Genomic DNA, 13,424 nt, shown 5'->3' with positions numbered 1-13,424 from the left:
TTGGTGCGAACTTGATGGGCTGAATGGCCTCCTTCTGCGCTGTAGGATTCGATGATGAATCTACTTTTAAATTAAATCCAGTTTTCCTTTTGAAAGCTTCAGCAAGTTACTGCAGCAGGTTTTCTTAAATTAAAAGGGCAACATGTTATTTGTGGTTCCAAGATTTCAAACGAGAATATAGAAGATTTGAGGAATAAAGCATTCAAATGCATGGGTAACAAGTCCCGAAAGACACTTGCAGTGTTAACCATCCAAAATAAACCAGTCAGGAACTATTGGTGTTATTCACACATATAAGCCATAAAGTACAAGCAAAGGGGTCAAATCTGAATTCTGTCATACTTTGTTACCAAGAATAGTCAAATGATCATATATATATATATATATATATATACACACACACATACATACACATACATATATATATATAGAAAATGGGACTCAAAGAATTATACAGCACAGGAGGCTATTCAGCCTACTGTACTCATGCTAGCTCCTCAAAAAAGCTACCTATTAGTATTCTTCCTATCTATTTCACATAACCCTGAAATTTGTATACCATTGAAGTTTTATTCAATTACATTTTGAAGGTTATTATTGAATCTACTTCCTTTCAGGCAGTGCATCGAGATCATCGCAACATCCTGAATAGAAAAATTCTCCTAATCTCATCTCCTGCTCTTTTGCCAATGACTTCAAGCTTGTGTCTTCTGTCCTTGTCATTGGAAACTTTTCCCTATCTACTCCATCAAAACCATTCATGATTATGAACCTTTCTACCAAATCTCCCCGTATTTGTCTCCGCTTTAAAGAAAATAATTCCAGCTTCTTCACACTAAGTTATACCTCCAAGCCCCAACACCATTGTGCACTCTGTCAACCCCTGATATCCCTCCAAACGTGGCGAGCCCAGAATTGGACACAATATTCCAGCTCTGGCCTAACCAATGACTGATAACGGTTAGGATAACTTCCTTGCTTTAGCAGTCTGCACATCTATTTATAATCCATGGAGCCCACATGCTGAATTTACCCTGCCACATTCAAAGATATCAGTATCTATTACTGCAGTCCATGTAAAATTACCAGTTAATATTGCCTCACCTCGCTCTTCCAACATGGATCCCAACTGAAATTCACCCTTCAGATTTCACACCCACCCTCAATTACAAGTATTGCCAAAATATTCAACAACCCTCAACCCATTGCTCTCGCTACAACAACCCACACTTGAGTGTCATTTGCTGTCACATATATGCTCTCAACCGCTCTCTCTATCTCAGAGCTGCCCTGGTTCCACAGTTTTCATTTCACCCTTTATCTCATTGTGTGTTTTAACACAACTTGTTCTTTCTCTCCTTTCAGGTGTGACGAATCACAAGCTTCAACAACTCTTGGATTTCTTGGCCTTTTGGCTCAGATCAAGTGTAAATCTGGTCTTCACCAATGAGATTGTACTGACACTTCACCTGAAGCAAATTTTTAAAAGCCAGCTGGGCCTTTTGGCTAAGATGAAGCTCAGATCAAGCCCGGGAAGGGGTGAAATGCCTCATCCTGTTAGCTTAGATTTTTGTTTGATTAAACCCAAGATGGGAGGTATGGCCTGTCTTGGATTTGTTTTGAATTGGATTTTTGACTGGGAATAAAGTATCAAAAGGTACACAAAAAAACTTTTTGATACCAATGCTTTTCGTTCTTCCTCCTTATTTTCCTCTGACCTCAATCTCTTCTTCCAACGCCAACACTTGCCATGACTCAAAGTCCTTTGACCTTCCCCCCGTGGCCCCGAATGATCCATATGTCATTCCCTTTCTTTTTCCCTCAACTTCAGCAGCATATCAAGCCCTTAATCCTTTACCTTCGCTTCCATGACCACTTCTTTAACCAGGAGTCTTTCCCCTGCTCAGTACACCCTTTCAGCAGTTTTTAGAATTCTTCCTGCAGCTGAATACCACTCTCTAGCCTCCTACCCTCTCTACATCTTTCATCGAGAACTCACCATGATAAAGTTTAAGCTTATTTATTCGTATCGTAAGTAGGCTTAAATTAACAATGCAATAAAGCTAATGCAAAAACCCCCCCATCGCCTGAGAGAGGCCAGAGGAAACCCACGCAGACATGGGGAAAACGTTCAGACTCCGCACAGCAACCCAAGCCGGGAATCGAACCCAGGTCCCTGGCACCGTGAGGCAGCAGTGCCACCCTTGACATCACTGACAGCTGGGACAATTGACAGTTAAATGTAGGCAAGTCTTGTGAAGAGGTGAGGGTCAAAGGATATGGAATTGATATAGATTATTCGGTTAATTTACTTTGGGCAAACTCACAAACATATTTTAACAGGAGTCAAAACTAGCTTGTGAAACAACAGGGTTAATTCCATTCACAACAATATGGGCTCACTGATAAGAAATGCACACATCTAAAAAGCAGTATTCTATTGTTCCTGATATTACACTGCCACATAAGCAAACGATTCCAGCGCTGATAATAAAAACGGCAATCAGATAAAAGAATGCTAGGCCTCAAACCTTTCAACACTGAGCACTGACTCAACAATACTGAAAAATGTGACTTTACCAAAGATCCAGTTTTCAGGGATAAATTCAAAATAATATTTCCCAAAGTGAACAGACACCCTCATTATAACAGATGGCCAAATATGGGATATTTCATAGGGGTGATCTTTGATTGATATTCCAAAAAACAAATATAAGCAACATTTATTGCAAATACCTCAACCCAAACTCAAATAATTTCAAACTTGTTACTGTTTAGATTAGGTCAGAAAACTGATAGAAAGCGTCTGAGTCTCTCACATTCAGAGATTAAAGGTAAAGGTAATCTCACTTTAATATTTGAAGGCTATCTTTTATAAATACTATATATGTAACATGAACATAGGGCAGCATGGTGACAGTGGTTAGCACTGCTGCTTCACAGCGCCAGGGGCCTGGGTTTGATTCCCAGCTTGGGTTACTGTGTGTGGAGTCTACATATTCTTCCTGTGCCTGAGGGGCCTTCCTCTGGGTGCTCCGGTTTCCTCCCATACTCCAAAAGACGTGCTGGTTAGGTGCAATGGCCACATTAAAATTATCTTTCAGTGTACCTGAACAGGTCCCTGACTGTGGCAACTAGGGGATTTTCAGTGTTAATGTAAGACTACTTGAACACTAATAATAAACTTTAAATTTCAGATTCTCTGTAAAAACTAGTATTTTTTTCAACATTTATGTAATGTTGCGACTTATGCTTTTTATTTAACCATCAAATTATATGTTTCTTATTATAATAAATATGTGTACACTTAAAACTGAAACTGTCTCATTTAGTTTTCTGAACTGAAGACTTACAAACATAATTCATACTCCTTTTTGATAGGAGAATATCAGAGGAGGCAGTTTCACTTGAGCGTCAGAGAAACTTCAATTCATCTCTCATCATATTCTGGAAAACTACAATCCAGCTAAATACTAACTGAAAATAAGGCTAATGGGAGCAAGGTAATAATCCCCAGTGACTTGTTTCCTTTGGGTGGAAGCTATTTAGACTCAGTAGACGTGTTCTTGAGCCTGGCTCCCTCGAGCAAAGTTGTGGGCAGTTAATCGGGAGGTACAGCTGATCTCTAATAGCGAGGGTGCATGGAATGAACTTTAAATCAAGAGTACAGGATGAGGTTCCTCCATCACTGCACAATATGGTACAGGGTACTGGTGTGGCCGCAGCTGGAGTTTAGAAGGCTGAGGGGGATCTTATAGAGACATATAAGATAACGAAGGGGATAGATAGGGTAGAGAGATTCTTCCCACTTAGAAAGGATAGCAGGACAAGAGGGCACAGCCTCAAGATAAGGGGTTTAGGTCAGTTTAGATCAGAGTTGAGGAGGAACTTCTTCACTCAAAGGGTGCTGAATCTCTGCAATTCTCTGCCCGTTGAAGTGGTGGAGGGTACCTCGCTGAATGTATTTAAGTCACGGGTAGATAGATTTCTGATAGACAGGGGAATTAAGGGTTATGGGGAGAAAGCGGGGAAGTGGAACTGATCCACTTCAGATCAGCCATGATCTTATTGATCATGGGGCAGGCTCGAAGGGCTAGATAGCCTACTCCTGCTCCTATTTCTTATGTTCTCATATTGCCGTCCGAGGTTTCTGTTAAGACAAGTAATTAAACAGAAAGAGGGTGGCCACAACCTGCTGTCATCAGAAAGATTTTACACTGCTGTTTATTTTGAATTTCCCTCTGCCTGGAGAGGCCATTTTAACATCGAGATATTACCAGGTTTTTCTCATGAATTCCCCTCTCTCCCTGTGCAGTAAAAATAGCATTTGGAGTCGGTGTTACCAGGAGAAGGCCGGTTGGGTGAATCAGGCGTGAGTGATGGGCAGAGCAGTAAGGGATGAGCGGTGAGCTAATTGAGATGCAAGCTTGCTTGGATTGTCTGCTGATTTAAAGGGCTGTGTTGTGCTCTTGAATAGACTATGACAGGAGCAGGCCTAAATAAATCAGCAGAAATAAGTATGAGGTAATCTGCCCAAGTTTAAGCGCTGACAGTTCCCAAAGGGACTATCAGCTTGGATTCCCTTGGAGCTTGTTCTGCTGAAATGAAACTTCTGTATTAAGCATCAGTGGGCTACTCAGAAGTTGCAGTTCTGTGGAGGCCATCAATAGCCATAAACATCTCAGCAGCCGCTGCTACTGGGACTGCCTATGATTTTTCGGACCTATATGATTTTTCCTATAATCAAAATTCTCCCTGCAGCGCAGGCCACTTGAAAAGCACATCATCTCCTAGCCTCAACATTCACACCCTCGAACACCAGCACAATGTGGCTTCATTGAGCACCACCTACAGAATCTATTGAAGCAAGTCAGCAATATTTATTTAGCAATACTTTTCAAGTCAGCTTGTCACCACTTAGCTCGAGAGCAGCAGGTGTATGGGAACACCACTATTACTTTCTAAGGTCTCCACTGAGCCCCACGCCATCCTAACTTGAGCAAACTGCCTTTTCCTTCACCGTCATTGGGTCAAAACTATGGCACTTCCCACTTAACAGAACTGTGAGAGCACCTTCAACATGGAAACTCACATTTTACAACGGCGGCTCACCACCATCTTCTCAGGGCAACTCAGAATGGGCAACAAGTGCTAACCTGTCCAGGGTCACCCACATTCCATGAACATATTTTTAAAAACTGACTGGTGTTGCGCATTCTGATATAAAAATGATAACACTTACTGTAGTCATGATTTTTGGGTTCATGAGCACTTGAAGCTATTCCTCCTTTCAGCTGTGCCTATTGGACAAATCATATGCAGCGAATCAATTACTGAGGAAAAAATAATTAAAGGCCAATACATTTTCCTGAAACATTTTTGAAATGAGATTTGCTCAAAGAGCGAGATGTTGTGCACAAGTGTCACACAGGAATAAAAACATTACCAACAGCATAGTATAATCATTGAATCCCTACAGTACAGAAGGAGGCCATTCAACCCATTGAGTCTATACTGATCACAATCCCAACAGGCCCTATCCCATAACCATGTGCCTGCTAATCCACCTGACACTAAGGGCCAATTTAACATCTTTGGACTGTGGGAGGAAACTGGACCAAACCCATGCAGAAAAGAGGGGAGAACTTGCAAATTCCACAAAGACACGGACCCAATGCCAGAATCGAACACAGGTCCCTGGCACTGTGAGGCAGCAGCGCTAACCACTGTGTCACCGTGACGCCCCTGGTGTAACATACCCCTATTTGTAAAGTGCATCAGGGCACTTAAACTTAAGTCCTATTCAAATGCAGGTTGGTGTTTGGAGTTTTTTTTAAAAACTTTGTGTCTGCTCCAACTCCTGGTTTGTGACGTGACTTTTCTCACTCTTTCCAAGAGCTCATTTAACCTGCACATTATTCAGCTTGTTTTCAAATATTGCCCATTAGCAGATCAGCAATTCAGCTACCCCTTTTTCCAAACAATTAAAACAAGCTAGAATCCCTTTCATGTCAGCTTGGTGGGACAGTGGTTAGCACTGCTACCTCACAACGCCAGGGACCCAGGTTCAATCCTGGCCTTCAGTCACAGTGTGGAATTTGCACGTTCTCCCCACGTCTGCATGGATTTCCTCCGGGTGCTCTCGTTTCCTTCCACAGTCCAAAGGTGTGTGAGAGTTAGATGGATTGGCCACGCTAAATTGACCCTTAGTGGCAGGGGGACTAGCAGGGTAAATATATGGGGTTACGCGGATAGGGTGTGGGAGGGATTGTTGCCGTTGCAAACTCGATGGGCCAAATGGTCTCCTTCTGCACTAAGATGTTGTAGCAAGGATAGGAAATGGAGGAAAATACAAAAAAAAATCTCAAAACAGGACAGTGCTTTTAACACTGAACACATGAAACTGTAATAAATCTTTAATTCTTCCAAACCACCATAATGACAGATAAACATACCAAGATTTGTTCCCTCGAGGTCTGGCAAAATAAAGAACTGTTGACATTCCAGTAGGCACAAAGGCAGTCTAAGCGGACAAGCTAAAGAACAAACATATGCTATTATCCCACAAAGGAAATAAGTTTTGAATTTAAAATCACAGAACAAACTTAGTCATTATGTCATCATGATTTCAAGTGCTCAATACTCTGCACTTACAACACAAAGTAATCCTCAGTCTGTAAACATAAGCAAAACTAAATTATATTTTTGTCTAAACGCTGGCACCATTTGAGAACACTTCATGAGTGTTTTCACCCCTGCCATCCCCAGTGTCAAAGTCAGCTAAACAAATCAAAAACTGTAGCCCAAGTGGCTGACATGTGTCTGTGCCATTATAAAGTCTCGAGTTGAAGCTATCTACTTCATGATAAAAACAAAATGTTACAAAATGTTCAAAATCAGTATTAAAACCAGAACCTACTGGAAATACTCAACAAGTCAGGCAAGTTCTGATCAAAGGTTATCAACCGCAACCATTAACTGTTTCACTTTGTCTAGTCTGCTATCTAATCCCATTTTCAAGTAGCTACTCAATTCCATTCAAAATGTGGTCAGTTTCTACTCAGCCATTTATAGTGAAACATTTTGTGCTCCACTAAGCTTCTCAGTGCAAAAACTTCTAACTTTCTTTTTATTGATCTAGCGTTCTACGTTTAGTCCAAAAGATGTGCTGGTTAGGTGTACTGGCCGCGCTAAAATTCTCTGTGTACCCAAAAAGGCACCAGAATGTGGCGACTAGAGGATTTTCACAGCCATTTCATTGCAATGTTTCTGTAAGCCTACTTGTGACACTAATAAAAAAATTCTAAACTTTCTATTTATTCATAATTCAGTAACCAGTGGAAACAATCTTTCACCATTGTTCTCTCAAAGCCTTTCCTAATTTTGATATCAATGTTCATTTTCCTTAACCTTCTACATTCTTGAAAAGTCACAGTGCTAAAGACTTTTCTTCATCGTTACATTCTCTCATGCCTTAAATTGCTTTTGTAACATTTCACTTCCCTCAATATGGATCTATTATCACTGGTTTAACGGGGTACCCAGGACCGCAGACAATACTCCAACTGCATCCTGAACAAAAATTCAACATGACTGCCTTGCACTTACATTATTAAAGTATAAAACCCAGACTTACATTGCCTTTTTCAAGCCTTCTCAATTTGTAGACCTATCGTTATAGACACACTGAGGTGTACCTTTTACACTATTCTCTTTCACGTTGTTTTACACTAAAACGAATCCACTAATTATTTCCCTATTCACCTCACTCCTCATTTTATATTTTCCGCATCCTCCTCAACAGTTGCTTTGATCTAGAATTTGATGTCATAAGCAAGTTTCAATATAATTCTCTGCAACTGAAGTCACAATTTACATAAATAGGAAAAAAAACAATTCCAAGGCATAGCACTACGCCCTTCCATTATAATCTCAGCTTTCTGTCCACTGGTTCACTTATGTATTTTTTAATTTCATAATTAAAACACAATTTTCTTAACCAGCCTCATGACACCATTAAATACCATGTGCACACATCGAGAACAATCTCAGAATTTGCTAAATATCAGGCTTTTACAATTCTACATAACAAATACCTTGTAGATGATTTTTGCAGTGTCACTCAAAATACATGGTGTCCAGTTTTCATCTGCAGTCTAGACATAAAAAGCAGGTTAATATTATGTTGTCTTTTCCAAAGTTATTTACACAGACCTATGTATTTAAATTTGATTTTCATATTTCAATTTCCTGGTATTTCCTAAAGGATAATATAGTGAACACAAGTTTAGACGCCAACTCCAGTGGTGTGTGAAAATATTTACTATTGATACTGCAAAACACATGGCTAATGTTTGGAGGTCCCTCAGCATGCACAGTTAATCATGCTCTGACTTATAATAAAATAAAGTTCAAGCCAACTTACTTTCAAGAAAGCAGGTTGATCAAGTGACTAAAACCAAAAGCTGTTCCATTGAACTGAACTGGGTTGATTTTTTTGAGGGAATAAAGAGGATTGATAAAGGTAGTGTAGTGGATGCGGTCTCTATGGATTTTAGGGAGGTATTTGCCACATGACAGACTGGTCATAAAAGTCCATGCGATATAGGGGAATGTGATGAGTTGGATCCAAAATTGGTTCAGTTACAGGAAATAAAGGGGTGTTTTTGCGAATGGAAAGTGGTTTCCGATGACATTCCCCAGGCCAAGTGTTGCATCCCTGGGAGGCCTGATTGGTAACATTGCACAAAAATGGCCATGTAATTGACAGTGAAGAGGATAGCTGTCAACTCCAGAATTACGGTAAGTGGGGGAAGAAGTGGCAAATAGAATTTAATCTGGAAAAGTGTGAGGTAATGTAACTGAAGAGGGCAAACGAAGCAAAGGTTTACTCAATTACAAGGAGGACAGTGGGAAGGGTTGAGCAACTGACATTTGGACTGCATGTCCAAAGGTCCCTCAGTGGAAGGACAGGTAGATAAGGTGGCAAAGAAACATAGAATGCTTTCCTTTGTTGAATAAGGTACAAAAGCAGGGCATTATGGTTGGCAATGCTGCCTCACAGTGCCAGGAACCCAGGGTCAATTCTGGCCTCTGGTCACTGTCCGTGTGGAGTTTGCACGTTCTCCCAGTGTCTGTGTGGATTTCATCTGGGTGCTCCACATTCCTCCCACAGTCCAAAGATGTGCAGGTTAGGTGGACTGGCTATTGCGTTGGTATTCTGAGATGTGGAACACCACATCTTGGTGTTCCAAGGTTAGATAGACTAGCCATGGTAAGTGTGAGGGTTATGGGGATAGGATGAGGGAGGAGTAAAGTTCTGGTCACCACATTATAAGAGAGGCACAATTGTTCTGGATAGAGTACAGAAGAGATTTACTAAATGTTGCCAGGGTTTTAAAATTGCAACTACGAGGAAATGTTTAGTAGACTGGGTTTGTTTTCCTTTGAACAGAGGAGGCCGAGGGATGAATTGACTGTGTACAAAATTATGAGGGGCATCAACAAGTAAACAGGAAAGCCTTATATCCCCCAGAGGTCAATTACTAGGGGGACACAGACTTATGATTGGTAGAAGGTTGAGAGGAGATATTAGCAAAACCTTTCTCACCCAGATGATTGTGAGCACCTGCAATTTGCTGCCTGTTTGATGGTTAAGGGAGAAACCCTCAACTCATTGAAAAGGTATTTGGATCTGCACTTGAAGTGTTGTAACTTGCAAGGCTATGAACCAGGTGCTCGAAGGTGGGATTAGAATCTGCAGCTAGTTTTTACAGCCAGCACAGACACGAAGGGCTGAATGGCCTCCCTCTATAAACAGAAATTTTCTACAGTTCTACATATTTAGCTTTTAGTTTGAAGTCAATGGTTTCTTTGTTACTGTCACTCACACAGCAAAATATCTTCCCAATCATGCTTGATTTTATTAAATTCAAAGTGCCATTGCTGTTTATGACTATCTCTGGTCACATGCATTTTCAAGAACTATATTTAAACCTCTCTATTTCTCTGTAACCCATGCCCTTCAGCACCTTTCCATTCACTCTCAATCTGTGTTTGCTTCCTAAATGTAGACAGATTACAAATTTCACGCAGACTTTTTTTAAAATTTCACTTTTGCACATTTCTTGCCATGTGTTTATTGCTTCCCCCACTGCACCTAAACACTTGGCAGTTCCCTACTTACATCTCTGCCCATTTTCTCTGTGCTTATCCATCTAATAGCACCAATCCATTATTCTCAGCTCCTTTCAAATTGCCTCAAAGCCTCCCTGAAGCTAACATAATTGTATTCCTCTCCTGTTCCATTTCAAGTTACATTTTGAACTATAGCCTATTTTGTAACCAGCTGTTTTCACTCTGGTGAGCACTAATACTTCACAGCAGGCATTCCGAGCCCTTTATGATGTTGACAATTACTAGCATCATATAACAATCTATAATTACACTCAAAAACTTTGTGCCATTAACGACTGTTCCAATTAATCCTGAAAATTAAAACATCCTGCCCTAATTTCACTTCTCTCTGATATTATAAAACGGCCAATCTACAGCCTCTGCAGATCGCTACTGCTAGTTACTTGCCTTCAGAGGAAAGATTATTATGGAAGACCACAGCAGCACCATTTTTGTTTGAAGGAAGAACACACTTTTTCTCTTGCAAGCAATGGAGGCAATGCTAATATATGTGTAGGTGAGATTGCAATACCACCTTAGTGCCCCAGCTCTAAAAGAGTGTGCAAGAATAGAAGGTTCATGTGCATAAGTCTTTAGAAGTGGCAGAACATATTTAGAGAGTGGTTGGCAAAGCACAGGTGGCTCTTGGACTTCATAAGTGGAGATACTGAGTACAAAAGCAGAAAGGCTTATAACGCTCTGATTTGATCACTGATAACATCACATCCAGTTTTGGTTACACAACTTAGGAAGGATGCAAAGATGTCTGAAAGGGTGCAGGAATGTGTTGTTTTTAATATATTCTTTAATGGAATGTGGGCTGACTAAGTCAACATTTATTATCCACCCCCCTTGATAAGGTGATGGTGAGCTGCAGTCCCTGTGGCGCAGATACACCCACAGTGCTGTTAGGGAGGGAATACCAGGATTTGGATCCAGTGGCAGTTGAAGGAACTGGAAACAAAACAGCTCCAAGGAGAAGGATTTTAGCTTAGGTTAGAGAAACAGAGAGAAAAGCTGTTACCTGGTCACACAAGGACACTGGAGGATTTCAGTTTTGAACATGAAATTTAGGTGGGATGTGAGGTAGAACATTGTTACACAGCAAGTGATGATGGAGTGAAACGTGCTGCTTATGAGGGCATTCCAAATGAAGACATGCTATAATTTCAAAAAAAAAAATTGCATGGGCACTTGAGGGAAATAAGCTTACAGGGCAACAGGGATAGAGGGGGGAAATGGGATTGACTGACTGCTCTACAGAGAGCCACTATGGACTAAACTGACCAAATGACATTCTCCTGTGCCATAATGGCTCCAACAGTTGTTTATGTGAATTACCTGTAAACTAAGTTCTCCCAACGTAACACCAACAGAAATGGGCATCGCAGGGTCAGTGATCTAAAAAAATACAAAAACCCCTCGTTACAATGAAAAATAAATTAAAATGCTACTTGTCTCCAATACTATTAATAGATCGTATAGTCACACAAGGAAATAGATTGCCTGTCTGTGTACACCATGCAAACTAACTATGTGCTCTTAACATTTAGACACAATTTACATAAAACTGAACAAAGCAAAGCTTTAAGGAGAATCTACTTACAGCATCTTCATATCGCACATGAATGCTTGTTATTTTGATCTGTAGATTTTTAATGACCTGAGTTGCAAGTTTTTCTGCAAAGGAGTCCTTCTTCTCTTCTTTTGGTTTATCTTAAACAGGAATAAAAAACTTCTGTCAACCTTCTTTAGAAAATGTATTAAACGCGAAGTGTGAACCATGTCTGATAATGAGCAATCCAAGACGTGGCTTTGGACATGAACGTTTTGAGATTGCTGACTGATCAGAGAAACTGTGCTACAGAGGTCCTTCCATTGTACTGAAGGCAAGCGTCAGCCACACAGCTGAAGAGAAATGCCACTGTTCATAGGACTTTGAGCCTCTAACCAAGGTCTGGGTCCATATTGTTGTCAGGAAGAAAAATGTTTCTAGTAACTATGCCACTCGAAGTACTATTGGTCAGAATGCTGAAACTTGTACTTTACAACTATCTGACAATCAGGTCACACGCTTCCTACTTGGGAAGCTCCTGTTATGATAGCGAGTGGAACTGCATCGATCTTCTGCAGCTGCTTCAATCATCTAGCATCTCAGCTAAGCTATCGTGAAATACTCGAGCTGTGTGTGAGATTGACTTGGAAGGTAACTCATTAATAGGACATGGCAACACTATCCTGTCAGCATGGGCCTCATATCTTTCTTACTTGTTTCCTGATGGGAAGCCCCAGTACTCTACACTAGAATTGCACTGTTTTAAATGATTAAAAACTTAATTGGCGTGATGGCAAGCTCTGACGACTCACAGCATTAGGGACCAGGGTTCAATTCCAGCCTCGGGTCACTGTCTATGTGGAGTTTGCATATTCTGCGTGGGTTTCATCCCGATGCTCCGGTTTCCACCCACACTCCAAAGATGTGCAGGTTAGGTGCACTGGCCATGGTAAATGCACAGGGTTACAGGATAGGGCAGGAAGGCTAAGCCTGAATAAGATGCACTTTCAGTGCAGACTCGATGGGTCAAATGGCCTCCTTCTGCACTGTAGGGATTCTATGGTGTCTGACTCATCAAGACACACTATGATGGCCTTAAATCTTGCTAATTTCCCCCCAAAAGCTTAAGGCATCACAATGTGAAGTAGTAAACCACTCAACCACCTGTTTTGGAGAGACAACTCTGGCAATGCGATTATTTTTGTTGCTTACCATTTGAATTATCCAATCATTTGAATGCACTGAATGTGTTACACACCTGAATAATGAAATAAGACGATCAGCTCATCAGTTCTGATAATTCTTATAAAGTCTCAATTACTTGAGATGTGCTGGTACAGTGTCAGTGACCAATTAATACTCTCAAACTACTAGAACAGCTTCAAGAGACAAATATTCTCTTGAAGAGCTCTGCTCGACAAGCTGTCCTCCCTCGCCAATGTTAACAGTACACCTGGTGGCTCTGTTCAAGAGACCTGTTCATACATATGCTAAATGAAACTAGATTCTGAGTATACTGAGGAAGCACTCAGATCATCTCCTATTCATTTGTTTTCAGCAGTTCCAGCCTCCTCTTAACTAAAAGTTGATTGCTAAATTCAATGATACTTGTACACTCAGATTCCATTGACCAAGCTATGAGATGAGAAGGAAAGCAACCAAATATCAACACTCAACACCTTGAAATTAGGAG

General features: G+C 40.7%; 1 protein-coding gene across 4 annotated transcripts in view; it reads right to left on the bottom strand.

Annotated features, from left to right (window-relative positions):
- vps13c (vacuolar protein sorting 13 homolog C) overlaps nt 1-13,424 on the bottom strand; it is a 298,634-nt gene that overhangs the window by 231,150 nt on the left and 54,060 nt on the right. For all 4 annotated transcript variants that reach the window (XM_080216043.1, XM_080216044.1, XM_080216045.1 and 1 more), the window contains 5 exons: nt 11,783-11,892; nt 11,518-11,577; nt 8,097-8,156; nt 6,456-6,536; nt 5,243-5,300 (listed from right to left, as the gene is read on the bottom strand). In XM_080216043.1, the coding sequence (XP_080072169.1) occupies nt 5,243-5,300; nt 6,456-6,536; nt 8,097-8,156; nt 11,518-11,577; nt 11,783-11,892 (369 nt within the window). The remainder of the gene's footprint in view (nt 1-5,242; nt 5,301-6,455; nt 6,537-8,096; nt 8,157-11,517; nt 11,578-11,782; nt 11,893-13,424) is intronic.

The sequence above is a fragment of the Carcharhinus amblyrhynchos genome, chromosome 32 (assembly GCF_965287045.1).
Source record: "Carcharhinus amblyrhynchos chromosome 32, sCarAmb.v2.hapA, whole genome shotgun sequence".
NCBI lineage: Eukaryota > Metazoa > Chordata > Chondrichthyes > Carcharhiniformes > Carcharhinidae > Carcharhinus > Carcharhinus amblyrhynchos.
The sequence above is the reverse complement of the archived record's forward strand: the minus strand, read 5'-3'. Positions and strand labels throughout refer to the sequence as shown.